Here is a 15093-nt window from a genome sequence, read left to right as displayed (position 1 = left end):
TCAGTTTTCTCCTGAGAACGGCCCATCACCTGCAGGGTGTAGTCATTATTGGACACCCCCGCCCTCCCTGTGGAATGGTATGGCCCTCAGGTATATAAGCCCAGGTTTCTACCTGAGAGGTATCAGTCTGTTGAGAACTTTGCAAACATGAGTGAAGAGCAGGAATTAGTTGGGGGAATGAGTAAGCCCAGGGAACCTACTGAGGAAGATCAAGCCATCCTTGACAAGGTAAGTGGTTGGGGATCCAATCCTAAGGACTTGTTAGCGCCAGGTGTGATGATCTGCATTGGGATCCTGAGATAACAATTCATCTCTGTGTGTTCTGTGCTCTCCATACAAGTGTGTTGTATTAAAATGGATTACAATGTGTCAGTATGGAGGTGAATTACCTGTAATTATTTTATCATTGTAAACTCTGCAATGCATTTTAACAATGTACCCCAGTGTGCATCATGAGTGTCTGTTGGTGTGAATGGGCCCTATAAAGGAACTATGTGGGGGTTTTTTTTTTTTTTTTTTTTTTTTTTTTTTTTTTTTTTTTTTGCTAGAACTTGAGTTAGTCCCATAGTTTACAATGGAAGAAGCAATGTAATTCCCAATGGCTGCCAATATATATTGTACATGGATGGCCCTTTTAATATGAAGCTGCTTCAGACTCTCCTGGATCCCTAAAATGTAACCACAATGGGGGGTTTATCAAACCTGGAGCAGCTGTGCATGGCAACCAATCAGCTGCTTGAGGTTTTTTGACAATGAATTTTAGAAGTTTGTTGCCATACACAATTGCTCCAGTTTTGATACATTCCCACGCCTATGTATTTTGCATAATGTTTCGCTTTATATTTATGTTGCGCCCACCTACTTAGGTGTGTGTGTGCTGGAATAGGCAGTTAGGATTAATGCTAGGTAAATTGCCAGTGTTTTTACCCTGTTGGTGTACGCTGGTGGGTTAATGTGGTTGGGAGGTTAGAGTAGACGAAGGTGTGGCTATCTACACTCTGCCTGCAAGATTTCCATCACTTTCTATGAAATGTTCTAAAGGAATAGAGCGGCAGGTAGTCTTTTGTAGACCCCTCTGAACCAATCATTGTTGCTTGGGCAGAGGTGGGACTTCTATAAAAGGTCACATGCTTCCAGGGGAGTCTGGGAACTGAGAAGACAGCATGTAGGGGCTGGGGCAGCTCAGGTGTTCTCCCCTCTGGGGAGGGGAATATACCATGTGGAGGAGGAATAAAGGAAACATCAGGAGGAAGTTGCTACTGACAGAAACAAGGACTGGGAGAGGAACCTCTGTGGCAAGCATGGACGGTTGCTCAGGAGTAGGGATGAGCTTCGTGTTCGAGTCGAACCCATGTTCGACTCGAACATCGTCTGTTCGCTAAATTGCGAACGATATGGGCCGTTCGTGCCAAATTCATGTGGCGCGTCATGGCCCATAATTCACTGTGGCAACGCAGTGCATTGCTGGCTGATGATTGGCCAAGCATGCACTATGACCCGCATGCTTGGCCAATCACAGTGCCGTCTGAACAGAGAGCCGTAATTGGCCAAAGCCAAGGAGGCTTTGGCCAATTATGGCTCAGGGGATTTAGTAAAAGCCCCACACTATATAAGGCCGCCTGCATGGCAGCCCTGTGTAGTGTGTTCCGGCGTTGAAAGAGAGACAGACAGTGTCATTTGAGTTAGATTAGGCAGAACAGTCAGCTGCACTTAGAGTGTGTGTGTGTGTGTGTCTCATACCCCTGCAATAATATCACTATGGTGACACTAAACTAATCTGACAGGATGTAAAATTTAAAAAAAATTTACTTTTTTACATACGATCAGTGCACCTGATCACTGCCACACAGTATGTAAAAAAAAAAAAAAAAAAAAAAGTGGTGTTTGCAGGAGGCAAACAGTTGAGGTGGTCGTTAGACCTACAGTACTGGGTACAAATGGATGGGGTAGGTGGCAGCCAGCTTCTCAGAGCAGAAGGGCCTCTGTGGGGAAGACCAGCAGAAAAAGAGCAGCGCCGCTCTAAGGGTAGTAGTGTGTGTGTGTGTGTGTGTCATTCCCCGGCCGCTTCCGGTGGCGTCCGAAGCTCCGAGGTATGTAGTTCCGTCAGACAGTGCGTCAGCTGGTCCGTGGGTGGAGATGTCAGATGCTGGAGAGCTGGGGGGGCGTGGCCGTAGCACTTGCATTCAGAGCATGCGTGCTCCTTAATCAGGCGCCCCTGTCTGACGGAACTACATGCTTCGGTCCACCGGATGCGATCTCATGATAAAGAGTAACACTACATGCCTGTTATCAGCCTAAATGTGAGTGCATATTAACATTATTAAAGCCTTTTATACACACTACTACCCTTAGAGCGACACTGCTTCTTTTTTTTTTTTTTTTTTTTTTCTGCTCAACTCAATGTTGACCCCTACGGACTAAGACTGGGATGCCATTAAAGTTCATGTAAGGGCAGGTGTCCCAATAATTTTTATAGCGTAATCTGGAATGTAAAGGCAAGCTTTTTCCATGAGCTTTTCTGGTGCTTTTGCAGGAAAAAAAGTTCTTTAAAAACTCCATGTGGAAGCGACCAAAGTGGACAATCCCCTCCACTAAAAAAAACAGCATCATACAGCTTTGCATGCTAACATTAAATTCTCTTGCTTTCATTCAATTATTTAATTTTTCCCTAGGTGAAGGAACAGTATGAAAAGCAATCTGGGACAAACCCCAAAGAATTTAAGGCAATCCTGGTCAGTACTCAGGTTGTTGCCGGAATAAATTACTTTTTCAAGGTAATACTTTGGGTTTTATGTAACATTGACAGTTTATGGCTCCACACTCTAATGTCCCCCCCCCCCCCCCGGTCATACACCATTATACATTTTTATATAGCTCTAGTACTGCAGTGCTGTACAAATAGAAAAGGCAAGATGGCGCAAAGATAAGGGCAAACCCTGCGTTATGAGGCAAGGAAGCTAAAACAAAATACACGTACAATGTCAATGATTTAAAAATGATGAACCCAAGGTATAGCATCAGTAATTATCATAATGGATTAGTATGAAGAGTCCCGGTATAGAACAAAGTCCATATATTAATAATAAACTACACTGGTGGCAGCTCCCTTAAGAGCCAAGCAGACTCTAAAATGCAAGATAAGAAACAAGGTGCGCCGACTAAGTGCAGTAAGTTGGAATCAACAAAATGTATTGATATAATCAGCCAAATGGCTACGCACATGACAGTTGTCAGAAAACAGGCATGGGTATCTGTATGGGATGTGTGGTCACTGTAGGGTCCAGAAATCCATCCAGGGCCCTGCCCCAGTGGGCTGCAGGGAGATGGAGCAGGCCGGCCTGTTTCCTGCTTGCCGGCGTGTGCACCAGCATGAAACGCACTCCGAGTGATGTCGGGTGTCAGATGACGCATTTCAAAGCTTGTGCCTCCAATCTAATTGGGGCTGTCAGTCTTATATAGGCTCCCCGGGATGGAGCAGAGAAGGCTTAACGCCACTGTTAAGAAGATTTAAAGGAGCCACTAATCCTCTCAGAAAACAAATGGTTTTAAAAGTAGAAATGCTGATACAATAAAATTAAAAATGGATATTGTTATAGATCAGCATTTCTACTTTTAAAACTATTATCTGAGCGGATTAGTGGCTCCTTTAAATCTTAAAATTGGTGTTAAGCCTTCTCTGCTCCATCCCGGGGAGCCTATATAAGACTGACAGCCCCAATCACCAATTAGATCTGAGGAAAAAATGGAAGCTTTGAAACGCGTCATCTGAACCCCCCCCAAATTTCACTTCCGGATCGCTCAGTGCATTCCACACTGGTGCGCATGCTGCCGCCAAGCTGGAAGCGGGCCAGCCTGCTCCATCTCCCTAATATTCCTGCCAACGCATTGCTGTAGCCCACTGGGACAGCCCCCTGGATGTTTTTCCAGACCCTACAGTGACCACACATCCCATACAAATATACAACTGTCATGTGAGTAGCCACTTGGCTGATTATATCAAATTTTTGTTGATTCCAACAGGCTGTACTTGGCGCACCTTGTTATCTTGCTGTACAGAGAACACAGTCTTTGTACCAGAGACTCTTACCAACTACATACTATAGTTCTATCACTAATGTAAAGAAAATGTCTATCTGCCCTTATCTCTTGGGGATCAGAGGCACATGTTCTGGTTCCCTGTTGGCAAAATACATAGGACATGGTGCAATCCCAAAAGTAAACAGTTTGCTGTAACGGCTTATAAAGTATTAGCTGGAGTTTGGATTCAAATTGTTAGTGTGTTTAAATATGCTACTACAACTAATACTTCCCTCTTTTTGATTGTCAATGCTGCTGAAAATAGGCGAAAAATATGATCCAGATCTACTCCCAGTTGGCTGGATCATGAAAACCACCATACACCGTACCATCACCCCCGCTGCCTTCAGCCTCAGTGCACTCCTCAGACATCAGTCCACCACGTCTTTTCTCTTTCTCTCCTTGCATCCAACTGCTATCCCAACTTCTCACCCCCCCCATCAGATGCCACTGCCCCTTACCCTTCTAATGCTTCTGTGCCCTCACCCAAGCTACAATCACTGCTCCACAGCCTTCCATTAGGTTTTGGTCCCTTCTCTTCCCCATTAAACACTGTGTGGGTCCCCTTCTCATCCCCCATCTTGTGCGGCTGGCCACCACCCTCAACTCTTGCTGCAGTCCCCCGTACCTTACCCTCCCAACCCCTAATCCTATGCATCTGCCCCATTCCTCAATCCACCTACCCAGCCACCACATTCAAATCCTCTCTACCACCAATCACACAGGTCATGGCATCTACCCCCACCACCACTACCTCCTGGACTTGCTATAGTGCTGACACTTTCCTCCAAGATGTACAGATGACACCACTACTCCAGTCATATCAGTCTCTGCACCAGAAGTGTACAGTCTAACTTTATTTCACCAGTCATACTATTTTTCATTTATACAGCTGACCTATTCATAGTGCTGTACAGACAACATTCCAGCAGTTGTGTCAATTCATCAAAGGAGCTTACACTCTAATGTCCTTGAGTCAGGCCTTGTCCCACAGGAGCTTGCAAACTACAGTAGCCCCAAGGCATCTGAAAACTCTTCTGGTTGAACTCTTAAAGTTCAAATTCCACCATTATATAATTATATTTTCTGTCTTCAGGTGGCCACTGGAGAGGACACTTATATACATGTTCGAGTCTTCGTACCTCTGCCTGGTTCAGATGAGGGACCGACTTTGGTGTCTTTCCAGGCGAATAAGACCAAGGATGATGAGCTGGTATATTTCTAAGATGGAGATGAGGGCCGATTTTGGTCACATGATCAGACCTCCCATCCTTTTCGAAACTCAAAGGACAAGAGGTTAAAGGGCCTGGAAGTACATAATCTGATTTTCCAGAAATGCACTTGGCTGACAACACACAACATTCTTGTGGACTGAGATTTCCTGACTTTAAGCCTGAACACTAATTATGTATATAACATTGATTATGTGTATGTATTTGTAATATCCTGTTCAGTGTTTATCTTGCTCACTGTAATAAACTGAGAAATGCAATAAAATATTTTGGAAGAGGTTTTTGTTGCCCAAATTTTCAAATGAATATAAAGCCACATTGTGCATCAACACGCCTCTAAATGTGCAAATCTTAACTCGTCTGAGCTCCCAACTTTATGGTCCCCCCCCCCCTTACATAATTGAGGTGTGGGTGTGTATATATAAATTTGTGCTGCAGCACTTCTGCTTTTCATGCCTATCCCGCCACTACCACCTGGGAAGTCCACATCCAGGACTGAAGAATGTATGCATGTTTGGGGGGGATATTTCGGGTGAATCCCAGACAGGTAGCAACCCCAACAGTCTGGGTTTTGAATCATGTGCCTGGTTTGGAGTCGGCCAGAAAACCGGACAGATTATTCAGACCAGACTGTGGCTCCCTAAGATAGCTGGAGAGAGTTGGGTTTTTGTGCGCGCCCCCCCCCCCCCCCCAAAAGCCTGCAGGAGGCGAAGATGCTGCATTTTCAGTTCTCTATGTGAAGGAGTCCACAACTTTGTGTGGAAGGACACCTGATGTAACAGGGGGACTGTGATGGGGGCACCTAGGGTTGATATTCAAAATGGTTACCTGCTACTAAAATGTTCAGGTTTGGCCTTAAGAAAAGGTGGCAACCCTAGATACCATGCATGCACAGGTGTCTACAAGGTCCCAGAACAAAGCAGCATGCCAGGTCCCAAAGGCTTGCAAGATCAGAGCAGCTGTGGGATAAGAACTTTGATGGCAGAGTTCCTCATTAACCACTTGACAACCAGGCCCTTTTTTTTTTTTTTTTTTTTTTTTACCTTTGTTTAAAACTTGTTTTAATTAACTAAACAGTAAAGTTGGCTTTCCCGTGTTTATGTTTTGGTAAACTGACACCCAACATATCATGCTTCAAAATTGCACCTGCTCTTGGAATGGTGACAAACTTTGACCCCCAAAAAAAAAAAAAAAAAAAAATAAATCCTTGGGTGACGTCTTAAAAAAAATCTACACATTACCAGTTTTTGAGTTGGAGGTCTTTTGCTAGAATATTGCTCTAATCGCAGCGATGCCTCACACGTGTGGTTTGAACAGTTTACATACGCGGGTATGACTTATGTATGTGTTCACTTCTGCATGGGGTAATAAAAAAAAAAAAAAAAAAAAAAAGTTGACACTGTCCCTTTAAAAAATTTTGGATCACTTTCTTATTACAAGGAATGTAAACATCCCTTGTAATGGGGGGAGGGGGGATGCATGACAAGACCTTTAATGTGAAATCTAAGGTCAAAAAGACCTCACATTTACACTTAAAAGCAATGATTTTTTTATTTTTTGGGGGCCAAAGATGTTGCTTCCATCAACCAATGGTATGGAGTCAAGTGGGAGGGGCTATCATTCCCTCACTCGACTTCCTGCCTCTAAGGGGAGAACATTGGATCATCTCCACCGCTACCGACGCCTCGGGTAAGCGGCAGGGGGCACTTCTCCTGCTGCCACTAAAAGTGGTCTCTGCAGCAAATTGCCACAAGATCACTTATCTTAAAGCGGACCACCCGTAGTTAGCTGCCAATACCCCGGTATTTTGTTTATCTGCTGCCTTAATGATAGTTAACACCAAGGGACCGACTTGTAATGATGGCAGGCGGTCCGAAAGTAGTGAAGGGTCCCAGGTTTCGTTAACACTATATGGTCATACACAGTAGTGCAAATATACACCTCATCCTGAGTGTCCTATGAGGCTGCATGACCCTTTGTCTGGACAGTGCTGATCACATGCATCCTCCCCCAAAAAAACTCTAGCAATACATATCAAACTGAGCATGTGCAGAGTGCCTCCAAGGCTCTGTTCCTATCAGGAGATTGGGGGCAGTGGAAGAGGATCAGAAGATGGGACCAAACTGCCTTTCCACATGAAGTGGAGGATTAACCCCCTTAGGTTCCATAGTAGTATAACTATCATGCTTTATTGAAAATACTGACTTATTTAACAGTTGTGGGTTTAATAATGGGTATGTATTTTGGGGTTCAACTTTGCTTAGGCCTCATTCACATGGGTGCTAAGGTGTGTAGTCCCTGTACAGGCCATGTGTTTAGGCAGCTTGAGCCTCAATGTACAGGCAGCTCATTCAAGTTGTAGCACCCTCTAGTGCTAGAAGTGTAATTGTGTTTTTGTGTTTTTGTTTTTTCTCTACTAAAGGTGCATCATAGCTCCCAACTATCCCTGATTTTGAGCAATGTCTCCCTTTCCTCCTCACTTGTCCCTCATTTTGGTTTGATTTATATAGTTGTCTATAAAATGCACTTATCTTTCAAAAAGTGTTTCCTAGTGCTAAACCTTTCATCCAAATGGCTTTTGCAATTTACAAAATGCAGCAAATATAAAGGAATAGTAGTGGTTAAAAAAAGCCCTTGTGAGTTTAACTTTTTTTTTTTTTTGTAAATTCTCCTTTAAGAGGGCATGTCCTATGCCTACATCCTTTTGCTAGTAGGTGTCCCTCATTCCCATCTCAAAGTTGGGAGGTATGGGTAAATTTTTGCAGGCTTGGCTAGCAGCCATGTGTATTTTGCCCTGGGTTGGGCAGAAATCCAGGGAGAGATGAATGACTCACTGGCAGCATCACCACTGAGACCTGTAGTAAAAAAGATCTGCACTCCGGTTGTTGCTCTCTAAAAAAAAAAAAAAAAAAAAAAAATCTTTGTTCACTGTGGCTTGTCAATAAAAACAAACGCAAATGAAAACAGTTGACGCGTTTCAGCCTATAAGGCCTTAGTCTAAGGCCTTATAGGCTGAAACGTGTCAACTGTTTTCATTTGCGGTTTGTTCTCTGTGGCTTGTCAATAAAAACGAAGATTTTTTTTTTTTTTTTTTAAGAGCAACAACTGGAAAACGGATTTAATTTACTCAGCCACCAACTGTGGATCAAGCACCTGGGAGCTCTGCTATCTATATTTGTTGTATGGGTAGTAGCACTGACTTTTCTGTTTAGCATCACTGAGACCTCTTCTCAAACCCCCTGCCCCCCCCATCCAATTTCTGGAATGTGCGAGAAGAATGGGAGGGAAAGTAATGTGAAGCTGCTTGGAGTATTCTGAGGGCCCGGACCAATCCCCAACTTGGGTTGGCAGAGGGCAGGTCCCCTCAAATACTCTGGGTCAGCCCGGCTGGAGAGGAGAGTTTGTGTGGAAGCTGGAGAAGGAGTGTTAGGCTGTTGTGGCCTTTGAGGGAGCTCCCCAGTCTGGAGGGGAAGGGGGAGACACAAACCTTCCTAAAACCGACAGGTGTCCTGGGCAGTAAGAAGGAGAGGACAGCGGGAGAATACAGCCGAACAAGTCTTCAGGAGGAGCAGGAACAGCAAAGAGGGCTGGTGAGTGACAGTCAAGAGGACTGAGAAGACTGGGATGGATGTGGAGCCAGTCAGGAGGACTGTGGTGGCATGGGAAGTGGAAAGGGGCAGCTTCAGCCAAGAGGGCTGGAGGTGCCTGAAGAGGTGGTACTGGGAGCAGTATTCACATGTAGGACAGCTAGCACTAAGGACTACCATATTTTTGCTACACTATAAGGGCCCGCGGTCCCTGCCTGCAAAAGGCGTTTGCTTTTGGCCTAACAGAAGCAGTGTCAGGTTCCCACAACAGTGCTAGCTGGTCCTAGTAGTGATCGTCTGCAAGCAAGTGTATGTGCTGGAGGTTGAGGGGAAGAGATTGTATATACCAAAGTTGACATAGTGAAGTCCCTACCAAGTTTCTTCCACCGAGTGGGCATCCCATATGTATCCCATTCCCATCCAAGTTCTATTCCCCTAATAAAACAAAACAGTGCAAGGACTGCTTCTTGACTCTGTGTGTCTGGAAATTCATGTGCCTGGCTGTGCAGGGTGGGAGATGGACCACAGTCACCAGTGGCCCCTACCGGGGTAGTGCTACATAGCCTATGGAGATGAAGCAGCTGCCTGGACAGTTGCTGAATGTAGATGTGTACATGTAAGGCCACTGAACCACACCTGAATTATGTAAATGTGTGACCCCGCCCCCCTCTGACACCATGGGGGAAGCCATAGGGATGTCCCTGTGAGTCAGAGGAGGGCGGGGTCACTGGGTGGCCCCGCCGTCAGTTATATAAGAGCTGTCACAAGAACAGAAGCGTCACACAGTGGGAGACTCCCATTGAGGCGGATCGTCCTGAGGAAGAAGCGGGGGAAGAACATGATGGAGGAAGAAGAAGAAAACCGAAGGAAGAAGACATTAATAAAGGAGATGTCAAAAACCGGCTATTGTCTTTTTTTTTTTTTAGCATTTTTGATACTTTTTTTGTGAAATGGTAGGGGTACGTTTGTACCCCATTACCAATTCACACAGGGGGGCTGGGATCTGGGTGTCCCCTTGTAAAGGGGGCTTCCAGATTCCGATAAGCCCCCCCGCCAGCATACCCCAACAACCACCGGGCAAGGGTTGTGGGGATGAGGCCCTTGTCCCCATCAACATGGGGACATCCTCCCCATGTTGAGGGCATATGGCCTGGTACAGTTCAGGAGGAGGGGGCCCTCTCTCCTCCCCCCCTCTTTTCCTGTGGCCTGCCAGGTTTTGTGCTTGGATAAGGGTCTGGTATGGATTTTTGGGGGGACCCCACGCCATTTTTTTTATTTTGGCACGGGGTTCCCCTTAAAATCCATACCAGACCTGAAGGGTCTGGTATGGATTTTGAGGGGGACCCCCATGCCATTTTTTTTTAAATTTTGGCGCTGGGTCCCCCTCAAAATCCATACCAGACCTGAAGGGCCTGGTATGGAATCTGGGGGACCCCCTTGCAAATTTTTTTTTATTTTGGTTCGGGGTTCCCCTTAATATTCATACCAGACCCAAAGGGCCTGGTAATGGACTGTGGGGGAATCCTATGCTGTTTTTTTCAATGACTTTTATGTGTATTGCGGAACCTGAAAATTCATTATAGCCGCGAGTACATTTAAATTACTTTTTTCCTTTAGAAATGTCATTTTTCTCTCGGACTGTTCTAAACAGGGGAAACGTGCCACTTTACAGGCATACTATAGACACCCCCCAGGTATGAAATTTAAAGGAATATTTCACTTTTATTGTTTCACTTTAAGCATTATTAAAATCACTGCTCCCGAAAAAACATCAGTTTTTAAAACTTTTTTTTGCACTGATACATGTCCCCTGGGGCAGGACCCGGGTCCCCAAACACCTTTTATGACAATAACTTGCATATAAGCCTTTAAAATTAGCACTTTTGATTATTCATGTTCGTGTCCCATAGACTTTAACGGTGTTCGCGTGTTCGAACAAATTTTTTGCCTGTTCGCATGTTCTGCTGCAAACCAAACCGGGGGGTGTTCGTCTCATCCCTACTGGTGAACACTTGAATGGGTGCTGTTCGGAGGGGCCGAACCAATGCTCACCCCGAACATCTCACCCATCTCTAATGACTAGTCACTGTGCTTGGACAATCTTTCCTGTTCCCTGGCATTCAGAACTTTTTAAAGGTATGCCAGGGCAGGCAGGAAAACAGCTCACCTTATCTGTATGTCTTTTCATATTTTTTTTTTTTCCCATATCGGTGCACATGTAGAATTCCAACAGCAGTTGGATTTAAAATATTTTAAGCATGTCACAAGTTAGCCAGTGCATGTTTGGATGCTGCAGCATACACTCCCTCCATACCAAACCACACTAGTCAGAACTTCACTATATATACCCTGTACAGCCATGACCAAAAGTTTTGAGAGTGACACAAATATTAATTTTCACAAAGACGGATGCTTCAGTGGTTTTAAATCTTTTTGTCAGATGTTACTATGGTATACTGAAGTATAATTACAAGCATTCCATAAGTATCAAAGGCTTTTATTGACAATGACCTGAAGAGTCAATATTTGCAGTGTTACATAGTAGGTGAGGTTGAAAAAAGTCCATCAAGTCCAACCTATGTGTGTGATTATATGTCAGTATTACATTGTATATCCCAGGGGCGGATCCAGAGCCTAGTCTCGGGAGGGGCACTGCCAGAAAATACTTTTTTTGGGGTACATTTAATGGGGAAACGGCTGGTGTTAGCGCTTCAATCATCACGGCACCATGGTTGTTATGGTGTCAGTATAATTGAAGCGCATTATTACTATTATTACATTGTTATAAAAAAAGAAATAGTTCAACTCACCATAATGCAGAATCAGTGGGAGCCCCTAGCGTGTCACTTGCCGCTGTCACCTGCCACACGTTGCGGATTGCCATGTTGCCTGTCACTAGATGCAGATTGTCACTTGCTACGTCCCATGCCAGATGTTGTGGATTGTCACTTGCCACGTCCCATGCCACACGTTGCAGATTGTCACTTGCCACGTCCCATGCCACACGTTGCAGATTGTCACTTGCCACGTCCCATGCCACACGTTGCAGATTGTCACTTGCCACGTCCCATGCCACACGTTGTGGATTGTTACTTGCCACGTCCCATGCCACACGTTGTGGATTGTTACTTGCCACGTCCCATGCCACACGTTGCGGATTGTTACTTGCCTGCTATAATCGTCTCTTGCTGTGTCCCAGTCAAGCAGCAGAGAGATGATGTAATCTCTCTGCTGCCGCGGCTGCCTGCACGCTGCACACACAGTGAGGGCGGAACTGCAGGGATGCAGGGCGGGCGCTGCGCGGTGAGAGATGGTGTTATCTCTCTGCTCCTCCGCCCGCTGGCTCCCTGAATTGCCAGCAGCCGCTCACCAAGCCGCACAGCTGCTCACCAACAGTGCCGCCCGCTGTCTCTCCCCACCGGAGCCGCCCGCTGTCTCTCCCCAGTCCCCAGCGGAGCCGCCTGCTGTCTCTCCCCACCGGAGCTGCCCGCTGTCTCTCCCCACCGGGGCCGCCCGTGCTTTCAGCCGCGGAGCCGCCCGCCGGCTCTCTCACCCACAGCGATGCCTGCCCGCACATTTACTGACCCACATTCTCAAGGGGTGGGGGGGAATTGCCCCGTTGCCCCCCCCTGGATCCGCCCCTGGTATATCCCTGTATGTTGCAGTTCAGGTGCTTATATAATAGTTTTTTGAAACTATCGATGCTCTCCGCTGAGACCACCGCCTGTGGAAGGGAATTCCACATCTTTGCTGCTCTTACAGTAAAGAACACTCTTCATAGTTTAAGGTTAAACCTCTTTTCTGCTAATTTTAATGAGTGGCCACGAGTCTTGTTAAACTCCCTTCCGCGAAAAAGTTTTATCCCTATTGTGGGGTCACCAGTACGGTATTTGTAAATTGAAATCATATCCCCCCTCTGCTCGCAACCTTTCCTCATAACTAAGATCCTCCAGACCCTTTATTAGCTCTGTTGCCCTTCTTTGTACTCGCTCCATTTCCAGTACATCCTTCCTGACGACTGGTGCCCAGAACTGGACAGCATACTCCAGGTGCGGCCGGACCAGAGTCTTGTAAAGCGGGAGAATTATCGTTTTATCTCTGGAGATAATCCCTTTTTTTTAATGCATGCCAATATTCTGTTTGCTTTGTAAGCAGCAGCTTGGCATTGCATGCCATTGCTGAGCCTATCATCTACTAGGACCCCCAGGTCCTTTTCCATCCTAGATTCCCCCAGAGGTTCTCCCCCCAGTTTATAGATTGCATTCATATTTTTGCCACCCAAATGCATTATTTTACATTTTTCTACATTGAACCTCATTTGCCATGTAGTCGCCCACCCCATTAATTTGTTCAGATCTTTTTGCAAGGTTTCCACATCCTGCGGAGAAGTTATTGCCCTGCTTAGCTTAGTATCGTCTGCAAATACAGAGATTGAACTGTTTACCCCATCCTCCGGGTCGTTTATGAACAAGAACAAATTCAAGCGGTTGAAAACCGCACATTAAAAAAAAAAAAAAAACCCTGCAAGGCAAAGGCATAATGAGCTTGTATGCAGCGCATACTAGCTCATTATGAAATACTTACCACAGAACAAAGCACCCGTATCGGAGCCCGGTCCATGCCGAGGGCAAGATGTCTTCCGGGTTTGCGGCTCCGGCGCTGTGAGTGGCCGGAGCCACGATGACGCCACCCCTGCGCATGCGCACTGGAGTTTTCCTCCCGGCAAGGTGCGGCAGCATCTGCCAGACCTTCAGCCGGGCATTCAGAGCGCATGTGCCGCTGTGTCAGCGGCTGCATGCAAAGGGAATATATCCTAAACCGTACAGGTTTAGGAGATATTAATTTTACCTACAAGTAAGCCTTATTATAGGTTTGACTGTAGGTAAAAATGTCCAGTTTGGGTATACAACCACTCTAAATAGGATTGGTCCCAGCACAGGACCCTGGAGAACCCCACTACCCACCCCTGACCATTCTGAGTACTCCCCATTTATCACCACCCTCTGAACTCGCCCTTGTAGCCAGTTTTCAATCCATGTACTCACCCTATGGTCCATGCCAACGGACCTTATTTTGTACAGTAAACGTTTATGTGGAACTGTGTCAAATGCTTTTGCAAAATCCAGATACACCAGTGTTGATCCTTCTTTTTTAAGACCTCTGCAATTCTCCCTGGCATGCTGTCAATCAACTTCTGGGCCACATCCTGACTGGCAGCACATTCTTTCATAATCAATGCTTGGAGTTTGTCAGAATTAGATTTTTTTTTTTTTCTCTCCTCTTGAGGTTTGACCACAAGTTCTCAATAGGATTCAGCTCTGTGGAGTTTCCTGGCCATGGGCCCAAAATTTCCATGTTTTGTTCCCCAAGCCACTTAGTTATCACTTTTGCCTTATGGCAAGGTGCTCCATCATGCTGGAAAAGGCATTGTTCATCACCAAACTGTTCTTGGATGGTTGGGAGAAGTTGCTCTCGGAGGATATTTTTGTACCATTCTTTATTCATGGCTGTGTTCTTAGGCAAAATTGTGAGTGAGTCCACTCCCTTGGCTGAGAGGCGACCCCACACATGAATGGTCTCAGGAAGCTTTACTGTTGGCATGACACAGGAATGATGTTAGCTCTCACCTTTTCTTCTTCCAGATGCCCCAAATAGGAAAAGGGATTTATCAGAGAAAATGACTTTACCCCAGTCCTTGGAAGTCCAATCCCTGTACCTTATGTAGAATATCAGTCTGTCCCCGAAGTTTTTCCTGGAGAGAAGTGGCTTATTTGCTGCCTTTCTTGACACCAGGCCATCCTCCAAAAGTCTTCTCCTCACTGTGTGTGTAGATGTACTGACACATACCTGCTGCCATTCCTGAGCAAGCTCTGCACTGGTGGTGCCCCAAACCCGCAGCTGGATCAACTGTAGAAGACGGTCCTGGTGCTTGCTGGACTTTCTTGGGCGCCCTAAAGCCTTCTTCACAAATGCAGTGGAAATGTTTTTTATGGGATTTTTATTTTCATGGCAAAGAGGGACTTTGCAATTAATTGCAATTCATCTGATCACTTTTCATAACATTCTGTAGTATATTCAAGTTGCCATAAAAAAAACTGAGGCAGCAGACTTTGTGAAAATGTTATATCTGTGTCATTCTCAAAACTTTTGGTCACGGCTGTAGTCTGTGCACACATATCAATGCACAGTGTGGGTCT

General features: G+C 45.6%; 1 protein-coding gene across 1 annotated transcript; it reads left to right on the top strand.

Annotated features, from left to right (window-relative positions):
- On the top strand, nucleotides 1-5574 carry LOC141129406 (leukocyte cysteine proteinase inhibitor 1-like). The gene is made up of 3 exons (XM_073617429.1): nucleotides 1-228; nucleotides 2673-2774; nucleotides 5174-5574. The coding sequence occupies exons 1-3, from the start codon at nucleotides 148-150 to the stop codon at nucleotides 5300-5302; spliced, it is 312 nt and encodes a 103-aa protein (XP_073473530.1). The 5' UTR covers nucleotides 1-147; the 3' UTR covers nucleotides 5303-5574.
- The last annotated feature ends 9519 nt before the right edge of the window (nucleotides 5575-15093 follow it).

Source organism: Aquarana catesbeiana, linkage group LG02 (genome assembly GCF_042186555.1).
Source record: "Aquarana catesbeiana isolate 2022-GZ linkage group LG02, ASM4218655v1, whole genome shotgun sequence".
NCBI classification, from domain to species: Eukaryota; Metazoa; Chordata; class Amphibia; order Anura; family Ranidae; genus Aquarana; species Aquarana catesbeiana.
This window is presented reverse-complemented; position numbering and strand designations above follow the sequence as displayed.